This window comes from Odontomachus brunneus, unplaced genomic scaffold (genome assembly GCF_010583005.1).
Source record: "Odontomachus brunneus isolate Ranch 3 - 2012 unplaced genomic scaffold, Obru_v1 Obru_scaffold_048, whole genome shotgun sequence".
NCBI lineage: Eukaryota > Metazoa > Arthropoda > Insecta > Hymenoptera > Formicidae > Odontomachus > Odontomachus brunneus.
This window is the reverse complement of record NW_022639498.1, coordinates 1,276,217-1,293,269: the sequence shown is the minus strand read 5'-3', so window position 1 is coordinate 1,293,269 and position 17,053 is coordinate 1,276,217. Positions and strand designations below refer to the sequence as shown.

At 31.5% G+C, this 17,053-nt stretch overlaps 1 protein-coding gene across 1 annotated transcript in view; it reads right to left on the bottom strand.

The window, feature by feature from the left end:
- LOC116844917 (death-associated protein kinase related-like) overlaps positions 1 to 17,053 on the bottom strand; it is a 294,374-nt gene that overhangs the window by 98,482 nt on the left and 178,839 nt on the right. The window contains exons 2-3 of the mRNA XM_032817053.1: positions 11,631 to 11,843; positions 9,070 to 9,208 (exon numbers count right to left, since the gene is read on the bottom strand). Coding sequence (XP_032672944.1) covers positions 9,070 to 9,208; positions 11,631 to 11,843 — 352 coding nt within the window. The remainder of the gene's footprint in view (positions 1 to 9,069; positions 9,209 to 11,630; positions 11,844 to 17,053) is intronic.

Genomic DNA, 17,053 nt, shown 5'->3' with positions numbered 1-17,053 from the left:
AATTCAGCGGCCCAAAATTTCACTGTCGTAAATGATGGTGCAGAGTCCCCATACACAGAATCCAACTCATCTTTGATTTGCGTAGGCGTATTGCCTTTCAAAAACAAATATTTAATGACAGCTCGATACTCGATTTTGTCCATTTTCACAAAAACACTCACATCAACTTACTCAAACGACTGTTACATAACAACTGCGAGTCCAAAATGGCTGAAACTTCGGTGAGTAACTGTCAACAGATGAACAACGAAATTCACTAGCTTTTATTTACAAGTGCTGCTATCTTCACGTTGAGGTCGGAAACTTTTCAGACCACCCTCGTATATGAAGCACTTTCAGACGAAAATTTGTTGCAGCGATGCTTGGGAGGCAACATCCAAAATTCGAATGAAAGTCTGAACGTTTATGTGTGGAAACTTGCTCCAAAGCATTTGCATTGTGATGCCAAGACAGCAGAAATCACGACATACTTGGCTGTATGTGTCTTCATTAAAGGATACACATCGATTTTGAAGGTTATGAATGTTTTGGGCATCAACATTGGCTTACAAGTAAATAATTTTGCAGTCAATGCTGATTCACGCCGCATAATGCACGCAGAACGGCACGTGTCTTCAACTGCAAGAGAGACGATTCGGCAGAGGAAAACACAACAAATGCAACAAAAATTTTTTTAAGAGGAGGAGGGATTGTTGTATGGTCCTGGAATCATAGATTAGATGTAAGTGGCCAAAATATTACATTTTTTTACATGAAAACTTGTTTTAAAACTTTGAACGTGTTTATCTCGAAATCACATTTTTTCACCTAGTCGATAATTTTTCTCCGAAACCGTTCAACCAATCGACTCGAATCTTTCTAAAACTAAATTTTAAATGTTTTTGTTAGAGCTTATATCTAAATTCAATTAATTTTTTACAAATTAACTATTTTTCCGAGCGCGCTAAAATTTGACAAAATAAGAGGAAAAATTGACCTTTTTTAAAAATAGCCGCTACTTTGTCAATTTTCAACTTTTTGATATAAAAGTAGCTATAAACTCCAAAGAATTTTATATATTTTCATAATTTTTTACTTTCATCTGTTTCAGATCACTAAAAGCTGAGAAAAGTTATCGGCTAGCAGGAGGTGCATGGCGTGCAAACCAACTTTTAAAGACACACACAAGGCGCAATTTTCAACAAAATTATGCGAAAAAAAAATTTTTAGTACTTTCAATGTATAATAAAAACAAAGGAAAAAATCATGTCTTTTTTCTAAACATACAAAAAAATCCCGAAAACTATGTTGAAATTTGACAAAAGATTGGTCATGTCCCCTTAATAGTTAAAACTATCGATCGATGTTTTCTTTCCGACTATCGATAATTATCGAAAACTATCATTTTTGTTTTGTGATGTAACTCTGCTACAGAGAAAAATTGTTTCTTTTTAACAAGTACATTAGTGTTTGTATTAGTCGCTTTGAATTTAAAATTAATTAGTCCTGTATATAGACAATAAATAGAATGAAAAGACATTAAATAGATGAAAAAAGTCTTTTCAATGTCAAAAAAATTTTTTTTAATTATTGTGAGATTGGAGAATATTGACGTCGCAATGCTATCATGTCCCTTGATAAGAGTAAATTAAGTTATATTATAATTATATTTTATATATTTTATATATATTTTTTATATATAAACACCGATTTCATTACTCACTCCGACCTATTCTAACTATATATTAGTTCTGGTACGAGTCAGACACCCTGTATATTCTAGAAAATAATGGAATAAATAAAACATAAATAGAAGAATAGTAGAAAAATATAAAATAGTAGGCCCAGGATAGAAGCCAGAAAATGCTAATATGTTTATTTCTTAAAATGAAAATAGCCTTTTTTAACACCTTTGTCAATATTTACAATTTAATTTTTAATAGATATAGTAAAAACAAAATATATATATTATCGATGATTACACAACTATCGATAATTCTTCATCTCTAATATAAAATGTGTCCTAATGTATAATTTTACTATTTGACAGATATTCACAATCCTGTCGACTCTCAGTTAACTTTGTCTCGTTCGATTACATGCTCGATTTCAGGTATCTTATAAATAAAAATTATATTATCCAAGACATAGTGTATTATATATTTGTAGGAAACTTCATTTTAATTAATAACACATCATAACTAATAACATATCTTAAATTTATTTATTCGCGTGCGCGATGAAAACTATTAATATCAAATTTCGAGATGCTTGAAAATATATTTGGTTGCTCTTCAATTTTTTTTTCTATTTTTTAACTATTGTACTATTCCAATTTTAATGAAACTCACGAAAAAATATTTCCAAAAGGTATTCGCGAATTATTATTCGCGATTTTGTTTCCACTGCTCTTTTCACAATAAATACTTTTCACAACAAACAAAGCATATGGCTGACATGAGCCAATTAGACCCGGTCTTCCCTATTTTATTGAAAGTTATTAAAAGCAATAACTAAGAGGCTCACACTCCAAGAGTTACTCCAAAAACGCTATTATAACACATCTTTTACTTGACTGGTTCTACTTTCATTAAAATCACAACAGTTCCTTGTCACATTTTACATACTATTTTTGTTTCGCTTCTTTCATCTATCTCGATAATTAAAATCTGCTTTTCTCTGCTATTTACGTACGGTAAATATGATAGGTAAATATTAAATAAGTATTTGCGTTCTGTATTCCTATTCCTATTTTATTGACGCTTTGTACATCTGTATCTATTTATCACGAAGTGCTTACAGTCTGAGAATCTCCAATGACATCCGAATTGTAAATAACCGGGAAGACTCTTCACGAGGGAAGAATTTCAGGAGAACGAATGATAGCTTACTATTTCTCTCGAGTCTAATTTCAAGTAGACTTTACTTCGATGGAATTTTAACTCAAAGCCTAGTCACAAAGACTTAAAGTTGTTATCGCAGCAAACTTCTCTTCTCTCGACATTTTCGCCGAAGAAAACGTCGAGCAATTTCAACCGCGTGAAGCGTTGAAGAATCCACTGACTCGACATTAAGCGTACCGTTGGCGTGAAATCGTTGCACAGAGATCGCCCCTGATCGGGGAAGCTTTTGGCAGAGGAGATCACCTGCTCGCGCACGCAGGCGTTTATATAACGATTTAGGTCGATCGTGCGGGCCGCGACACAGAACGCGTGCATAGTACCGCTGAGAAATCGCCAGAAGCGACCGAAATGTCGTGGCTCTCTTGCCAGAGTTTCTTTCTTGCGACGGTTCCCTGTGCACACATCAGGTCTACAGCGTCCACCGATGAGATGCGACGCGATAAAGACGCGCACCCGCCAGCCCTTAGGCCAGCCCCCGAGATTCACGGACACTTTTCGACGAAGCCATGGAGAAACAATTCTTCTCTTTCTTCCTTTCCTTCCGCCGCGATTATTTTCACTGATAAACTGGCTTCTTTTACTAATTACCGTTACTACGTTTCGTCTGCACCTTTTTCTCCAATATCTCGCGTTCGAGCCAGTTCAACAGTGTTGCTAATAATATCACACAATTAATTCAATTTTACCAGATACAATACAATTTTTGGTCGGTTGATTAAAAGTAGCAACATTTTTTTCGAAAAGTTTCGCAACGCATCCCGTGTCTAATAGGAAAATTTGTCTTTTTAGTAATTTTCACGTTCTCCTATTGGATATATGCGGAATACGTTACCAAACTTATCGTTGTTACATTTAATCAGCTAACTGTATATGTGGTGCGCTAGTATATTTTAATGTTTTTTTGGAATTTTGTTAATGTTTTATGTATAAAAGAAGAAACATTGATGCACAATTCATTTTTAAATAAAAGAAATCACAAAATAAAAAAGATAGTTAAGTATCAATTTTCTTCTAGTCACTTCTACGAAAACACTCAGAAATAACATGTAATATTCAATTAATAGTCTTTTCCTATTTATATAATCAGTTAATAGTATTTTTCTATTTACAGAGAGACATCAATTTGTTATAGCATATTTGGCCTTTTCCAGTTAGAGTATGTATATAGAAGAGCGTTGTATGTACAAGTATGTCTGTGATTTGCGACTAGTAAACCTGTAGTTGGCGATACAAAGATATAAAGGGAGCAAAGCGAAATGCAGAATTATTTTAAGCCAATCGGAACTCACATTGGCAACAGTCGATAGTACTGCACACTGACTGCAATTTTTAATTAATTTAAAACAATTCTGGCATTCTGCTTTTCTGTTCTCTGTGTGAATCTTCTCTAATAGATGACGCTTTCTGTAAAATTAAAGTTCTATATTTCTATGATTATATTGAACTAACTATATTGAACTTAGGATGATATTTATTGTTATAATAAAGATTTATTTCAAGATGCTATGTAGCCAAAATAGTGTATCTTGAGACAAATTTCAGACAAAATATAAAGTTTGTATTTATACTTCAAAATATATACAAGATAAATTTAAAACTTATAAAAATCGGATATATAAGATAAATTTAAAACTTATAAAAATCGGATTATATATGAAAACTATCCTTAGTTTCCCCATTTTTTTTTTTATAAAATAAGTTTTTTTTTTAAATAAGTAATTTTAGTAATATAAATTTATGTTGACACAATATCGATGGTACAAAAGGCAGCAACATGATACGTTTTAGTTTGACATTCAGTATAATTGAAACTTTTTTCTGGTAAAACTGAATTCTGTTGCCAATATGTTTAAAAATAACTATGACTATGCTGTCAGTAAATAAGATAAAGTTGGCAGCATTGAAAATTACTGGTGCTGTGTTTCGTTTTTCCCACCAGTAAATCAACTGTCACTGTATCACAAAAAATAAGAAGAGGGCGTAAAACATAAAATATATATTATAATTATAGAAAAATGTATATTATTTAATATTTACAAATTATTTAATAGTTTCTTTAGTGACAGTGATGATATACAAAATATTTTATACAATAATAATAGAAAGGAAAGAAGAAAAGAGAAAGAACAGAAGTCTATAAATAATATATAATAAATATATATAATAAATATATATAATAAATTATATAATATATATATATAATAAATATTTATATATATATATATATATATATATATATATATATATATAATAAATATTTACAAAAAGTCAACTCTTTCAAAAGTTAACAAGCTAAACATGTTATCAAAGTTATGCTCCCCTGAGTAATATTAATAAAATTTTACTAGTAGCTCATTTTTTAAAAAGTTGTTAATAAAAAAAATAGTCACATAAACAGATACTAAAAGCAATATTAAACATTATTAGAATATTTATGGATAATTTATTTCTTGAAACTCGTTTATTTATTGTGATACCGCATTTATTGAACTGGGAGAAGTGAAATGTAACATCAGTAATTTTCAACTGCTAATTTGATTTTTTACTGGCCACAGCTATTTTCAAACATATCCGCAGCGAACAAATACATCGCTAACGTTATATTGTTCTTTCTATTAATCGCACTGTACGACCGTAGGCATACAAATCATTCGCTATATTCTTGAGTGTGAATTTCACATTCAAACAATTTTAAGATATATTACGTTCCGAAAGTCACAAAAAATAGCGGACAACTTTTCTGTTTACAAACTAGCATAATAACCTTAACATGTGATGCAAATAGATTAGAATTTTTTACTCGTATATACTGACGATGACAGTTTAAACAGTTATTCGCTGATGTTATAGAAGTTGACAATTAATATCATATATCTATTAGATATGTATAGTTATTTTTTAATTTCAAGCAAATGGTTGTGTAAAAATTTGAAAAAGTTAAAGAATATTTTATGAGCAGAGAAGAAGTAACAAGATATGTAATTTTCTTAGCTAATTTATGTATGTCATTAATTGGTATTAGAAGATATTTATTTTTTCCTATTAATGACAACTTAAATAAAATAACGAAATGATATATAAACGTTCTTATTTCTAAAAAGGACATGTAAATCTTCTCTATTATAGAGTCAAGAAATAGCATTAACATCATGATTCACCTCTCCAGAATTTATTAAATAGTATGTAAATTAATCTATATAAATTACCATATTTAAGTCAGTAATAGATTAATGATATATTCATGATTCTGTACAGATTTGCGATATTTAAATAATAATTATCTCTGTTATTTATTATTAATAAATTTATATATTTTTTTATTTTTATGGTGAGATTATTTCAACACTAATTGGGGTATTCACCTTATGTCACAAATTGAGACAAAACTAAACTGTTGTCACTAAATATATAGTACTATAATAGTAGTAATATAATATAATTAAAATCCCAAATATGCAAGTTTTCTAATCAATTTTATGTATGTGTATGTACTTAGTTTTTAACATATACATCATTAATTACTTTATTTATTTTTACAATGAGATTACTAAATCATTAATATGGACATTTATCTTATTTTGGTAGTAGTTGATGTACCACGGTAGCTGCGTCATATCAACCATATTACCACAAAAATAACTATACTAATCACAACTAAATATTTCTATCTATTTATCTGTACAACTCTTTCTTTTTTCGTAAAATTATATTGCGTGTTAACTTTTTATTTTCTATATCGAGTCTATCTCCACATTATGTTTCGTTCTAGTCAATTGTATAAAAAAATATAATTTTTAATTATTAACAATATAAATTATTGTTGTTATAATAAGTGTTATATTAGTTAAACATTAAAATATTAAACTCAAGCTACGCGATATTGTTGCAAGAATATCTAACAATTTAGTTTTGTCTCAATTTGTGACATAAGGCGAATACCTCAATTAGTGATCAAGTAATCTCATCATAAAAATAAAAAAAATATAAATTTATTAATAATAAATAATAGAGGTAATCATTATTTAAATATCGTAAATCGATACAGAATCATGAATATATCATTAATCTGACTTAAATATGGTAATTTATATAGACTAATTTACATACTATTTAATAAATTCTGGAGAGGTAAATCATGATATTAATGCTATTTCTTAACTCTATAATAAAGAAGATTTACATGTCTTCTTTAGAAATAGAAACATTTATATATCATTTCGTTATTTTATTTAAGTTGTCATTAATAGGAAAAAATAAATATCTTCTAATACCAATTAATGACATACATAAATTGACTAAGAAAATTACATACCTTGTTACTTCTTGTGCTCATAAAATATTTTTTAACTTTCACAACTTTGACATAACCATTTGCTTGAAATCTACGGATCAGTTGAGAAGAAAAACAATCCGAATCACAAAAGCTATTACGCCGGTATATTTACATACATTTGCTTCAACTTTTAGGTCGCTGTGAACTCTGTGCGTATCGTTATACATTCTTCTTATATCTTTCTATATTATATTTTTAAAGATTTTCTACATTATATTTTTAGAAATATCTTATGAGTCTCTTTCTCTTCATGTTGAACTTTGTAGAGTCATTCTGTTTTTGCCTCATCCTTTACCCGCAACAAATATTAATTGGAGTGTGCTTTTGTTTTTATTGTTACATCGCGCGCAATAAAAAATCAATGTTATTATTATTATTATTCAGCATTAAACGTTGTACGACTACTCCCCGAAATACGCCTCAGGTAAATGTGCTCTTTGTGCGTTACATTCAAGGCATGCGTAGAAAAAAGATACGAGATAAGAATTATTTGCACGAGTCGACAATCTCGCGTCGTTATCGCGCCCCACATGTTATTTTTGAATCTCCCGAGATATATACCGGAGAAGCGAGGTACGTAAAATCTCACTCGCGTTTTCGAGGATTACGACGCGCCTCGGATCCTCGGAATCGTAAAAATCGACGCTACCGGCGGGAAGTTTTAGTACCGTCGATAAAACCGCGACGCATGTACGTTGTTGGCAATGAATATATCGGCAGTATCCGATCCAAAATACTCGTTCTCGAATTCGGATTTAAGAGGGCAAACATTGTTTCGCGCGCGTTCAACACGATCGGACGTTACTAAGCATTATCAAAATTACAAGTTTATTAAGATCGAGAAAACGGAGACGGAGCAACACTCAAGGTGCGTCGAATATGTTTGTGCACTTTGACACATAAACGACATATACAATGTCGTTTGATCAAGCTCGATTCTTAGTTACTCGCGTTCTAAAATGTGACACAAACGCTCACATGTTTTATGAATAAAACAGATTATTTAAATTTTTATTGAAAATAGGATACTTTAATTTAGTAACATACAAAGTAATTGCATTAAATGCAAATTTTCGTATTTTTAGTAGTGCATCAAGGGAGCCAAATATAATTTATAATTGTCATTTATAATTTACTATTTATCACACAAAATTACATTTCTACAATATATTTCACTTTTTGCATTGTTATACGTGAAAACGAGAAATTGAAAAAAAATATATATACTCACAATATCACAAATATGGACAAACTATTTTTTTTAACATTCTTTTTTATTTTTTATGAGTATTTTATTCGTGCATTAGTTTGTTTAATAAAGATATACAAAAGGAATTATATAAGTATTCAAATGTGCATAATTATGCTATAAATTATATGTATGTCCTATAAATTATAAACTTTCCATCGTTGTATATTAAAAATAAAATGGCCAATAATTCTGAAATTTCTGTGTAATGTATATATATATTAGTCTTTAATATGCCACAATAGTTTTTCATCAAAAAATCTCACATATAGTTTAAAAGATATTAAAAATAGAAATTAAGAAAAGCATATTAACTTCAATAAACACGTATAAAAAGTAGCAACTTCAGCTGCAAATATCTCTGCTCTCGAATAATCAATCTTTTTCTGATTGCACAAGCAGTTATAATTAATATTTTACTACATAATGCAAGTTTCATTAAATTCTCACAGAACTCGTTTCATGATACAACTGCCTCGAACTTACAAGAAATTTAGTAAAATCTTTCGGTCTGAGATGCCGTACACAAGTAACGAAGCATTAATACCTCGTTAAGCCCGTCTTTGTTCTCTTCGCTATAAACATCCGATCATTCGAAAACTTACCTTGATGTCGAGGTGAGCTACGTTCAAGGAATGCAAAAATGCTATCCCGTCCAAAATCTGCTTTAACAATCTAGCGACTTGCCGTTCTTCCGGAACTTCATCCCGGTCGAGTATCATTTGTAATTCGCCACCAGGCGCCCTGTAGAAGTAAGAATTATCTGTCATGCGCAATTTGCACAATATTTATTGCAGTGTGTGATAAGTATTTCCGGATTTTCCAAGTGTAATGAAACAATTGTACTTTTATGTTGTTATAATTTTACGAAAAAATACATACGGATGATCACAGAAGATCATTCGTGCACACATTGCTTCATAAAATTATAACGATGTAAAAATACAATCATTTCATTTTATCTAAATAATCAGAGAAATTACTTATTAAGGTAAACGTCCCAGTGGTCGAACATACATGTCCCAATGATTGACATATTGGTTTTGTATTTTTCTTTGTTGAAATGCTTTTCAATATACAAAACAATATAATAAATATACAAAACAATATAATAAATAAAAAGAAATATTTAGTTACTTTGTGATATTATTTTATTTATTGATAAGCATCTTAACAAACACAAGTATATTATTAGTAATTTAATTATCGGTACACGTTTAATCACTAGGACGTTTACCTTATGTAATCCAATATATTTCATAGTGCAAGTGCTTCTATCCTTCTTCTTTTTCTTTTCTTTATTTTTTTCGCACGTGGCATATTCGAAAAGTAAAAATGCGAAAAAGTGAGATTTCCGACTTTCTTATAAATTTGAAATATTTGTCTCATAATCTTCTACTAATTCTTCTACTTCTTCTACTAATAAACAATTGATAGCACATGTTCTTTTCCTTAGAAAGTATATTAAAAGTTTTTATTAGATATTAACCTTTTCAGAACAGGAGATATCTTTTGATGTTCTAGCCTTTATATATGTATTCAGCCTTTATGTATGTACTTCAGAAACTATCAAATTCACAAAAATTGGTATATATATAGAGGTTTTCTGGGGTGCTCTTTCCAAATTTGAAGTAAAAAATATAAAATTCAAAATGGCGGATCAAATATAGTGATTTTTTAGATGCCAAATTAACATAACTCAATTTCCGTGGAACTTCATACTCTCTAAATTGAATATTTGAATTAGTGAAAATCTTGACTTATTTCGATATACGAACCATTTTCGCAAGGGTGAGCACAAATGAGCAGATGTGATCAGATCGAGTTAGATTTAAACATTTTTTCCTTGGTCGGCATTTTGAATTTCAAATATTCGATTTCAGTTCTCATAAAAGTATCTTTAAAAACTTTTATAGTTCAAATTTCACGGAAATTGAATGATATTTATAATATTTATTATTTTTTACGTCATATTGGGTTCGCCATCTTGGATCACAGAATTTTAAATATCTAAATACAGATTCGGATTCAACGAATCCAAAAATCGATAGAATACGTACTTCCCTATAATTATCTCCCCGAACAACCCCGTCTTGAAAGGGTAAATATCTAATTTAAAAATTAAAAAATTAAAAAATTCCAAATTTTTTAGTTATCGAAAATAAATAAAGTGATTTATGTTGATTTATAAGAGTAACTTAATATATAAACTTAAGTGTCTTAAATGGATCTATACTTGTTAAATACATTTTAACTTTATGTTTAATGAAACGGCTTACAATTTGAAAAAAATTTGTAATTAAATTTTTCTTATAAAATAAATTTTATAGGAATTAAACGAATTTTTGCGAACAAATATAATTATCATGAATGTATTAAATAAAATACAAGTAAAATAATTAGCCAAAATTTGATTGTAACAACGTGCAACTTTTCAAGTAATAATTCAAATAATTTTTCATATTGTTCACTATTAGAGTTTATTATTAACGTGAAATTCTGAATACAACCGGTATGTAAGAATTTACAAGAATTGATATTTTGACTAATGACTGTTTGATTTATGGAAAGTGGATGCATTATAACATCAAAATGTTCATAAATAAATTTATACCAAGTAATTTCCAATGCGTGCTATTGATTTAATCTTCTACACAATCTTAAAATTTCTATTTACGTAGTAATAAATGTAAAATACCAATAATTAAACGGTAGTTACTAAAAAAATATCTTTCATCGCGTATTATCTGTTTCAAATTATCGTGCGGCGGTATTTTAAATTTATTCAAATCAATTCAGTACATTACGAGTCGGGACGAATAAATGCTGTAATTTCGTGACTAATCCGCGCACGCGACATACATACACGTCTCGTATATTAAATCATAAGTTTGCATCTCGTCCTACTTTTTAAACAATTAATAAATATTACGACACGTAGAAAGTAACATGGCTACATACACGTGATCATAACCGTAGACTATCTCGTTATTCGATTGCGTTCACTTCCCTTTATCGTAACGCGAACAATTTCAATGTTTGCACGGATAAAATTATCGAAATATGATCACTAAATATGATAGCCAAATTGGCCATATTTTCATTGGAAGCAGTCCCGTAGAAAATAAAAGCATGCAAGAAATAGCGATTTCTTCGGTACACTTACAGCTCCAGCACAAGTACCATCTCAGTGTTGGTCTCAAAGACCTGGTGGAGGGAGACGAGGCGAGAACAATGGGCTGCGGCATCCAGTACCGCGACCTCGTGAAGCGCTTCCGCTCTGAGCTCTTGCGCGCGTCGTCGCTTCCTCAGGAACTTGGCGGCCCACTGCCTGCCGCTGGACCTCTCCCGGCATCTTCTGACCGTTGCGTATTTACCTCTGAAAAAGATACATCATACATCAATCTCGTAATCGTCATATTTGTATATGTGATAACAAAGAAACAGGGATAAAAATACTGTGACGATATATCGCGGTGAAAGTACACGACGAGAATATTATACTTTTGACCATATAGTCCAAGATGTCCCAGACCCTTCTTCGTAATTTTTGTAGAAACGTAGAAAAGATTGAGATAAACATAAAAGTTTCATATCATTTTGCGATATTCGTAATAAAACTCGAGATATTAAAGAAGATTAATGAATAATCACGCGAGATATGCTGTAGTGGCGCCGTCTGCCGTTGTATACTTATACATACTTATACATACAGTTAAGTCAAACTAAACAAAAAAGCCCTCTACTATTTTGCAAATAACTACACAGATTTTTAGATATTAATTAAAGAAGATTTTCGCATTATTGTGCATAATCGTATAACAATTTTCTTTCATTAACAACTAAAAATCTATAAGATTATTTGCAAAATAATAAAGGGCTTTTTGTTTATTTTGACCTAATGTACAAGCATACAATAGCACATGTCGCTACTACCTACTACTATTATAGCTTATCTACCATATCGCACGTGATTATTCATTAATCTTCTTTAATTAATATATCGGCTATTACTGCGAATATCACAAAAACGGTACGGGATTTTTATGTTCACCTCAATCTGTTCTATGTTCCCTCAAAAATTGCGAAGAAAAATCTGGGAAATACTGTATATAAATCCTTTTCAATTTTATCATGTTTTTCAATAGTGTGAGAATAGACTATCTGTAGAGTGTATATTGCTAAGAAACAGTAATTTTTTAAGGTTTTAATTCCTACAATCGATATACATCAACATTTTATTATAATAATAATTTTTATTATTGTCATTATCTTTATTAACAGAGAAAATAACTCCTCTCTAGTTATACAGTTCTTTGTATGAAAAAGAAATAAAGAGAAAGAAATAAAATAATACATAGAAAGAAAAGAGAAAGCGCAAGAGAAACATTCAGAATTGGAGCTCTGTTTCTCTCACAAGCGCGACCAATCGTAAAATTTCGTACTTCGGCAATTACATGGACGAGTACGCCAAACGAATTGGCCGCGCTCACTACTCGTCGCGGTACACTTTCGTTCATTAAAACGTCGATCATAGCGCGAGGCAATCCGGATGTTTCGTTTCGCCGAGCGAATAATTGAATTTCGTAACGTTAGGCGTGATCGTGACTTTACGGACGATCGCGGCGTGTATCTCCCGCGCGCTCGCCAATCGCAATAATTTGTTTCCGCGGCTGACGCCGCTAATAAAGACGTCTATAGGCAAATAATAATATCGCACGAGGAAGTCGTACACGCGTAAAACGATCGGTCGCTTTCACTTTTTCCGCTAATAACGCGCTTGATTCCTCCCTTGCTTGATTATAGAGGAAAAACGTACGCCGAGCGATTTTCGTCGCGGAAATGTCGCCTCTTTTTGCACTCCGTCGCCATCGTCGTCACAGCGTCGAGGGTTACGCAAAGTTGGGAAATAACGCGTTACGGATAACTCACTACCGCGTACGCGCGCCGCGCGTTACAAGTTACTTTTTCCTGATAACGATTTGGTAATTGCGTTATTTCCTTTTTCTTTTGTAGTAACTGTAACAGTAACGTAGTTTTATTTTTTGAGTAACGGTAACGAATTAAACAATTATTTTAATCGTTACTTTGTATATACATCTCAAGTATATCAATAAAAAAATATTACATTGCCCATTGAATAATTATGAGTTTGTACTGATAATACTGAAAATCTATAATAAGTTTGTACTATAATGTGAACTATGGATTTACGATACTGTCAATACATTTTGGAATGTAATCCAACTTCTTACGTTAAGAGTACGGTTCTTTTGAAATTTTAACTTCCTAAATATTACATAATTTTTTATTAAATACAACATAGCATTTCCAAGTAATGCTTCCAATGTAATGATTTTTCAATGTTCCGTATTAATATCATAGAGAAGAGAGAGAGAGAGAGAGAGAGAGAGAGAGAGAGGGGATATCTTCAACGATACGATGAAGCATCAATTCATAATAAAAGTTAATAAAAATTGTTGGTAAAAGTCGATGAACTTATATATTTAACTAAAACTAATTATAAATGTAACTTATTATCTTTAACCCAGATTTATATTAACAAAATAACGAAAATAGTAACAATTCGTTACTTTTTGAACAACGGTAACGATAACGAATTTTCAAAATTAGTAACAATAACGGGAACAAGTTACTTTTTGTGATCAGTAACAAGTAACGGTGACTAGTTACTTTTAAAAAATTACTTTCTCAACTCTGGCTACTGCTACTGTTCGTTACGCGACCATAACAAACGACATTCGCACCAAAAATACAAGTAATCAATTACTTTCTTAATTAATTATTGTATTTAATTAACAATTAATATGAGTGAATTCAATTGGAGATCATTTAACTGACAATTTTAACAAATTCAATCGAAAATCGTTCGATTGACGATCGATATGAGCGAAAAGAATTCAAGATCGTTTAATTAATGATTGAACTTGATAAATGTAATTAAAGACCGTTTAATTGACGATTGAACTTAGCAAATGAAATTAAAGATCATTTAATTGATGGTTGATCTGAATAAATTCAATAGATTCAATCGAGGATTGCTCAGTGACGATTGATATAATCAGTATCTCTCCCCCTTCCCTCAACACGAGTCTAACGCTTTTCAATCATCGGCATCTTCCACGATGTCATAATGCTCCGCGTATAAGTATTATCTACGAAATCAATCGTAACCTTGAGTAGTCAAACGTTTTTCCATTGAATCGATTGAATTTACTCATTGATCGTCAATTAAGTGGTCTTTAATTACATTTGTTAGGTTCAATGGAACGATATTTAATTCCCTTCGCTCATACCAATCGTCAATTGAGCGGTCTTTAATTGCATTTGTTGAAATCAATCATCCATTAAATATTCTTCGATTAGTTTTGCTCAAATCATTCGGCAGTTAGTTGAATCGAGACATATTTGTTCAATTATTAAATTAAGAAAAATTTCCTTGATATTTTTACAAATTCGATATATATTATATCGTCCCGAACAGTGAGGTATGCTGCAGCGAAAAGTAATGAGAATCGCGACGCTTCAACATTACATACGTAATGTGTAATACGTACAAATATTCTTTGCCGCGTGTCACTGCGTAAGTGCGAAACGGACGACAAATTGCGACCGTAAATTAGAAGCCGAGATTGAAACGCGGATTCGAACGCTCTCGCGATTGATTGCAATATCACGGGAAAGTATTGAATTCCGCGATTTGATTGCAAAACCATTCTCAATTATGTAGGGACGAGAGCGACCTACATACGAAGTATACGTTAGATATATAATACATGCATAGTATGCGCGCTCGCGCTTGTGTGTGTGCATGCAAGGGACACTTAGGTTGAATCATCCTGGCGAGAGTGTAACACGATATAAACGTAGATATTTAAATAGAACGATACCTTTGCGTGTAATAATACGAACGAATGTAATAATACGGTTATCACAATTTCAGCGTTATACGCGAGAGATTGCGTAAGTTTCAAGGGTTATGTATACCATTCGCGCAAGTCTCGCATACTTGGAATTATTGTAGCCTGAGTACCGCCGTTTATGTCACGGTAGAATTCTGAAGCGACCTAACCGTCCACATGCAACTTATCGATTTTCATTTTCCCGAGACCACGTTGCATCAAAATACATTGTTTTGATATCTTATCGGGAATATTATAGAGCTTTTGACTAAAACAACGCGAGATCGCTTTCCAAGGACGAAGAACGCAGACGATGAAGTGATACAAAGACAAATTGTTAGTGTAATGCAAAAAAGAAATGTTCAAGTTTCTTAACCTGTCATCAAAAAAGTGGGGTCTGAGAGAACCCCTCGCATTCTACTTTGTTCTCTTTAAATTTTTATCTCTTTCTTTTAATATCTTCAGAACTTTTTTTGTAAGCTATTATTAAATCTCATTATTTCACAAAATTATGAGAGATATTATAAGATTTATTAGAATTATAAGAAAATATAAAAAAAAGAAAGAAAAAAATTCACCAAATTCCACCTTTCCAATAACGGATTAAGATTATTTAAACAGCATTATATCAAATCTTTTTAGTAAAATGATGACAAGCGGTAATGATGTGAATCTTCTAACAAACCATTATCTAAAGAATCTGTAATAACTTGCCACTTATTTTATGAAAATAAATGAAATATATTGTTTTACTTGTGACCACGATGTAAGGACAAAGAGATGCGGGACAAAATTAACTCGGACTTATATAGAAAATTTCTTCAAATTAACTTTGTTAAATGTTTAAACTGATTCAAAGATTGAGAATTCAGGAAACAAAGGATCTTTCGATTATGTACAACGCATATGTTCTAATATGAATTTTCCTTTCGCGCTGTTTTCCTTTTCCTTATATCATACTTTCTGCACAATTGGTTATATAACCAAAGAAATTACATAATTTTCTGGAGAATGATTAATAATAATTCGATAATAATAACAATAATATGTCTAATAATCGCTAGGCTACGTGTACAAAATTCCACTGGACGTGGACTCTCACTCGCGGCTCACGAGAAGCCGCCGTAATCCGACGATCTAAACAACCGCTAGAAAGCGAACTCACTAGAGCAATGCACCGGCCGCGCGACGCGACGGCTGCTGCTGCTCCTCGTGGACGATTAGATCCGCGGGCCTAAATTCGAGCAGCGGCAGTGAAAGCACGCGTGTCTATTACGTAAAGAGCTTGCCGTTCGAGGAAGTATCTCGAAATCGCGTTCGGAAGCGGAGCTTTGCACTGGTAATGGATACGCGAACGACATCCGTTTTCCTGACTCCGGCTGTCCGAGACTCGTCTCGTTCGCTCGACGTAGTATTAGGACCTTAACTTAGTTTCCGCCCGCAAATGTTAGATGGCAATGCAAACAGTTCTAGTAGTCATTACTAACGAAACAGGTAGTTTGTGATTAATGTCGACATTTCTCGATAACATTCAGTCAGCATACACAATTATTTTCCTAAACAACAATTTCTTTTGCTTTGTGAAAAATGGAACGCGATAAAGTGTTTTTTCGACATGTGCTTTTGCACTATTTTGATTTGAAAAAAAGTGTAGCAGAAGTTCATC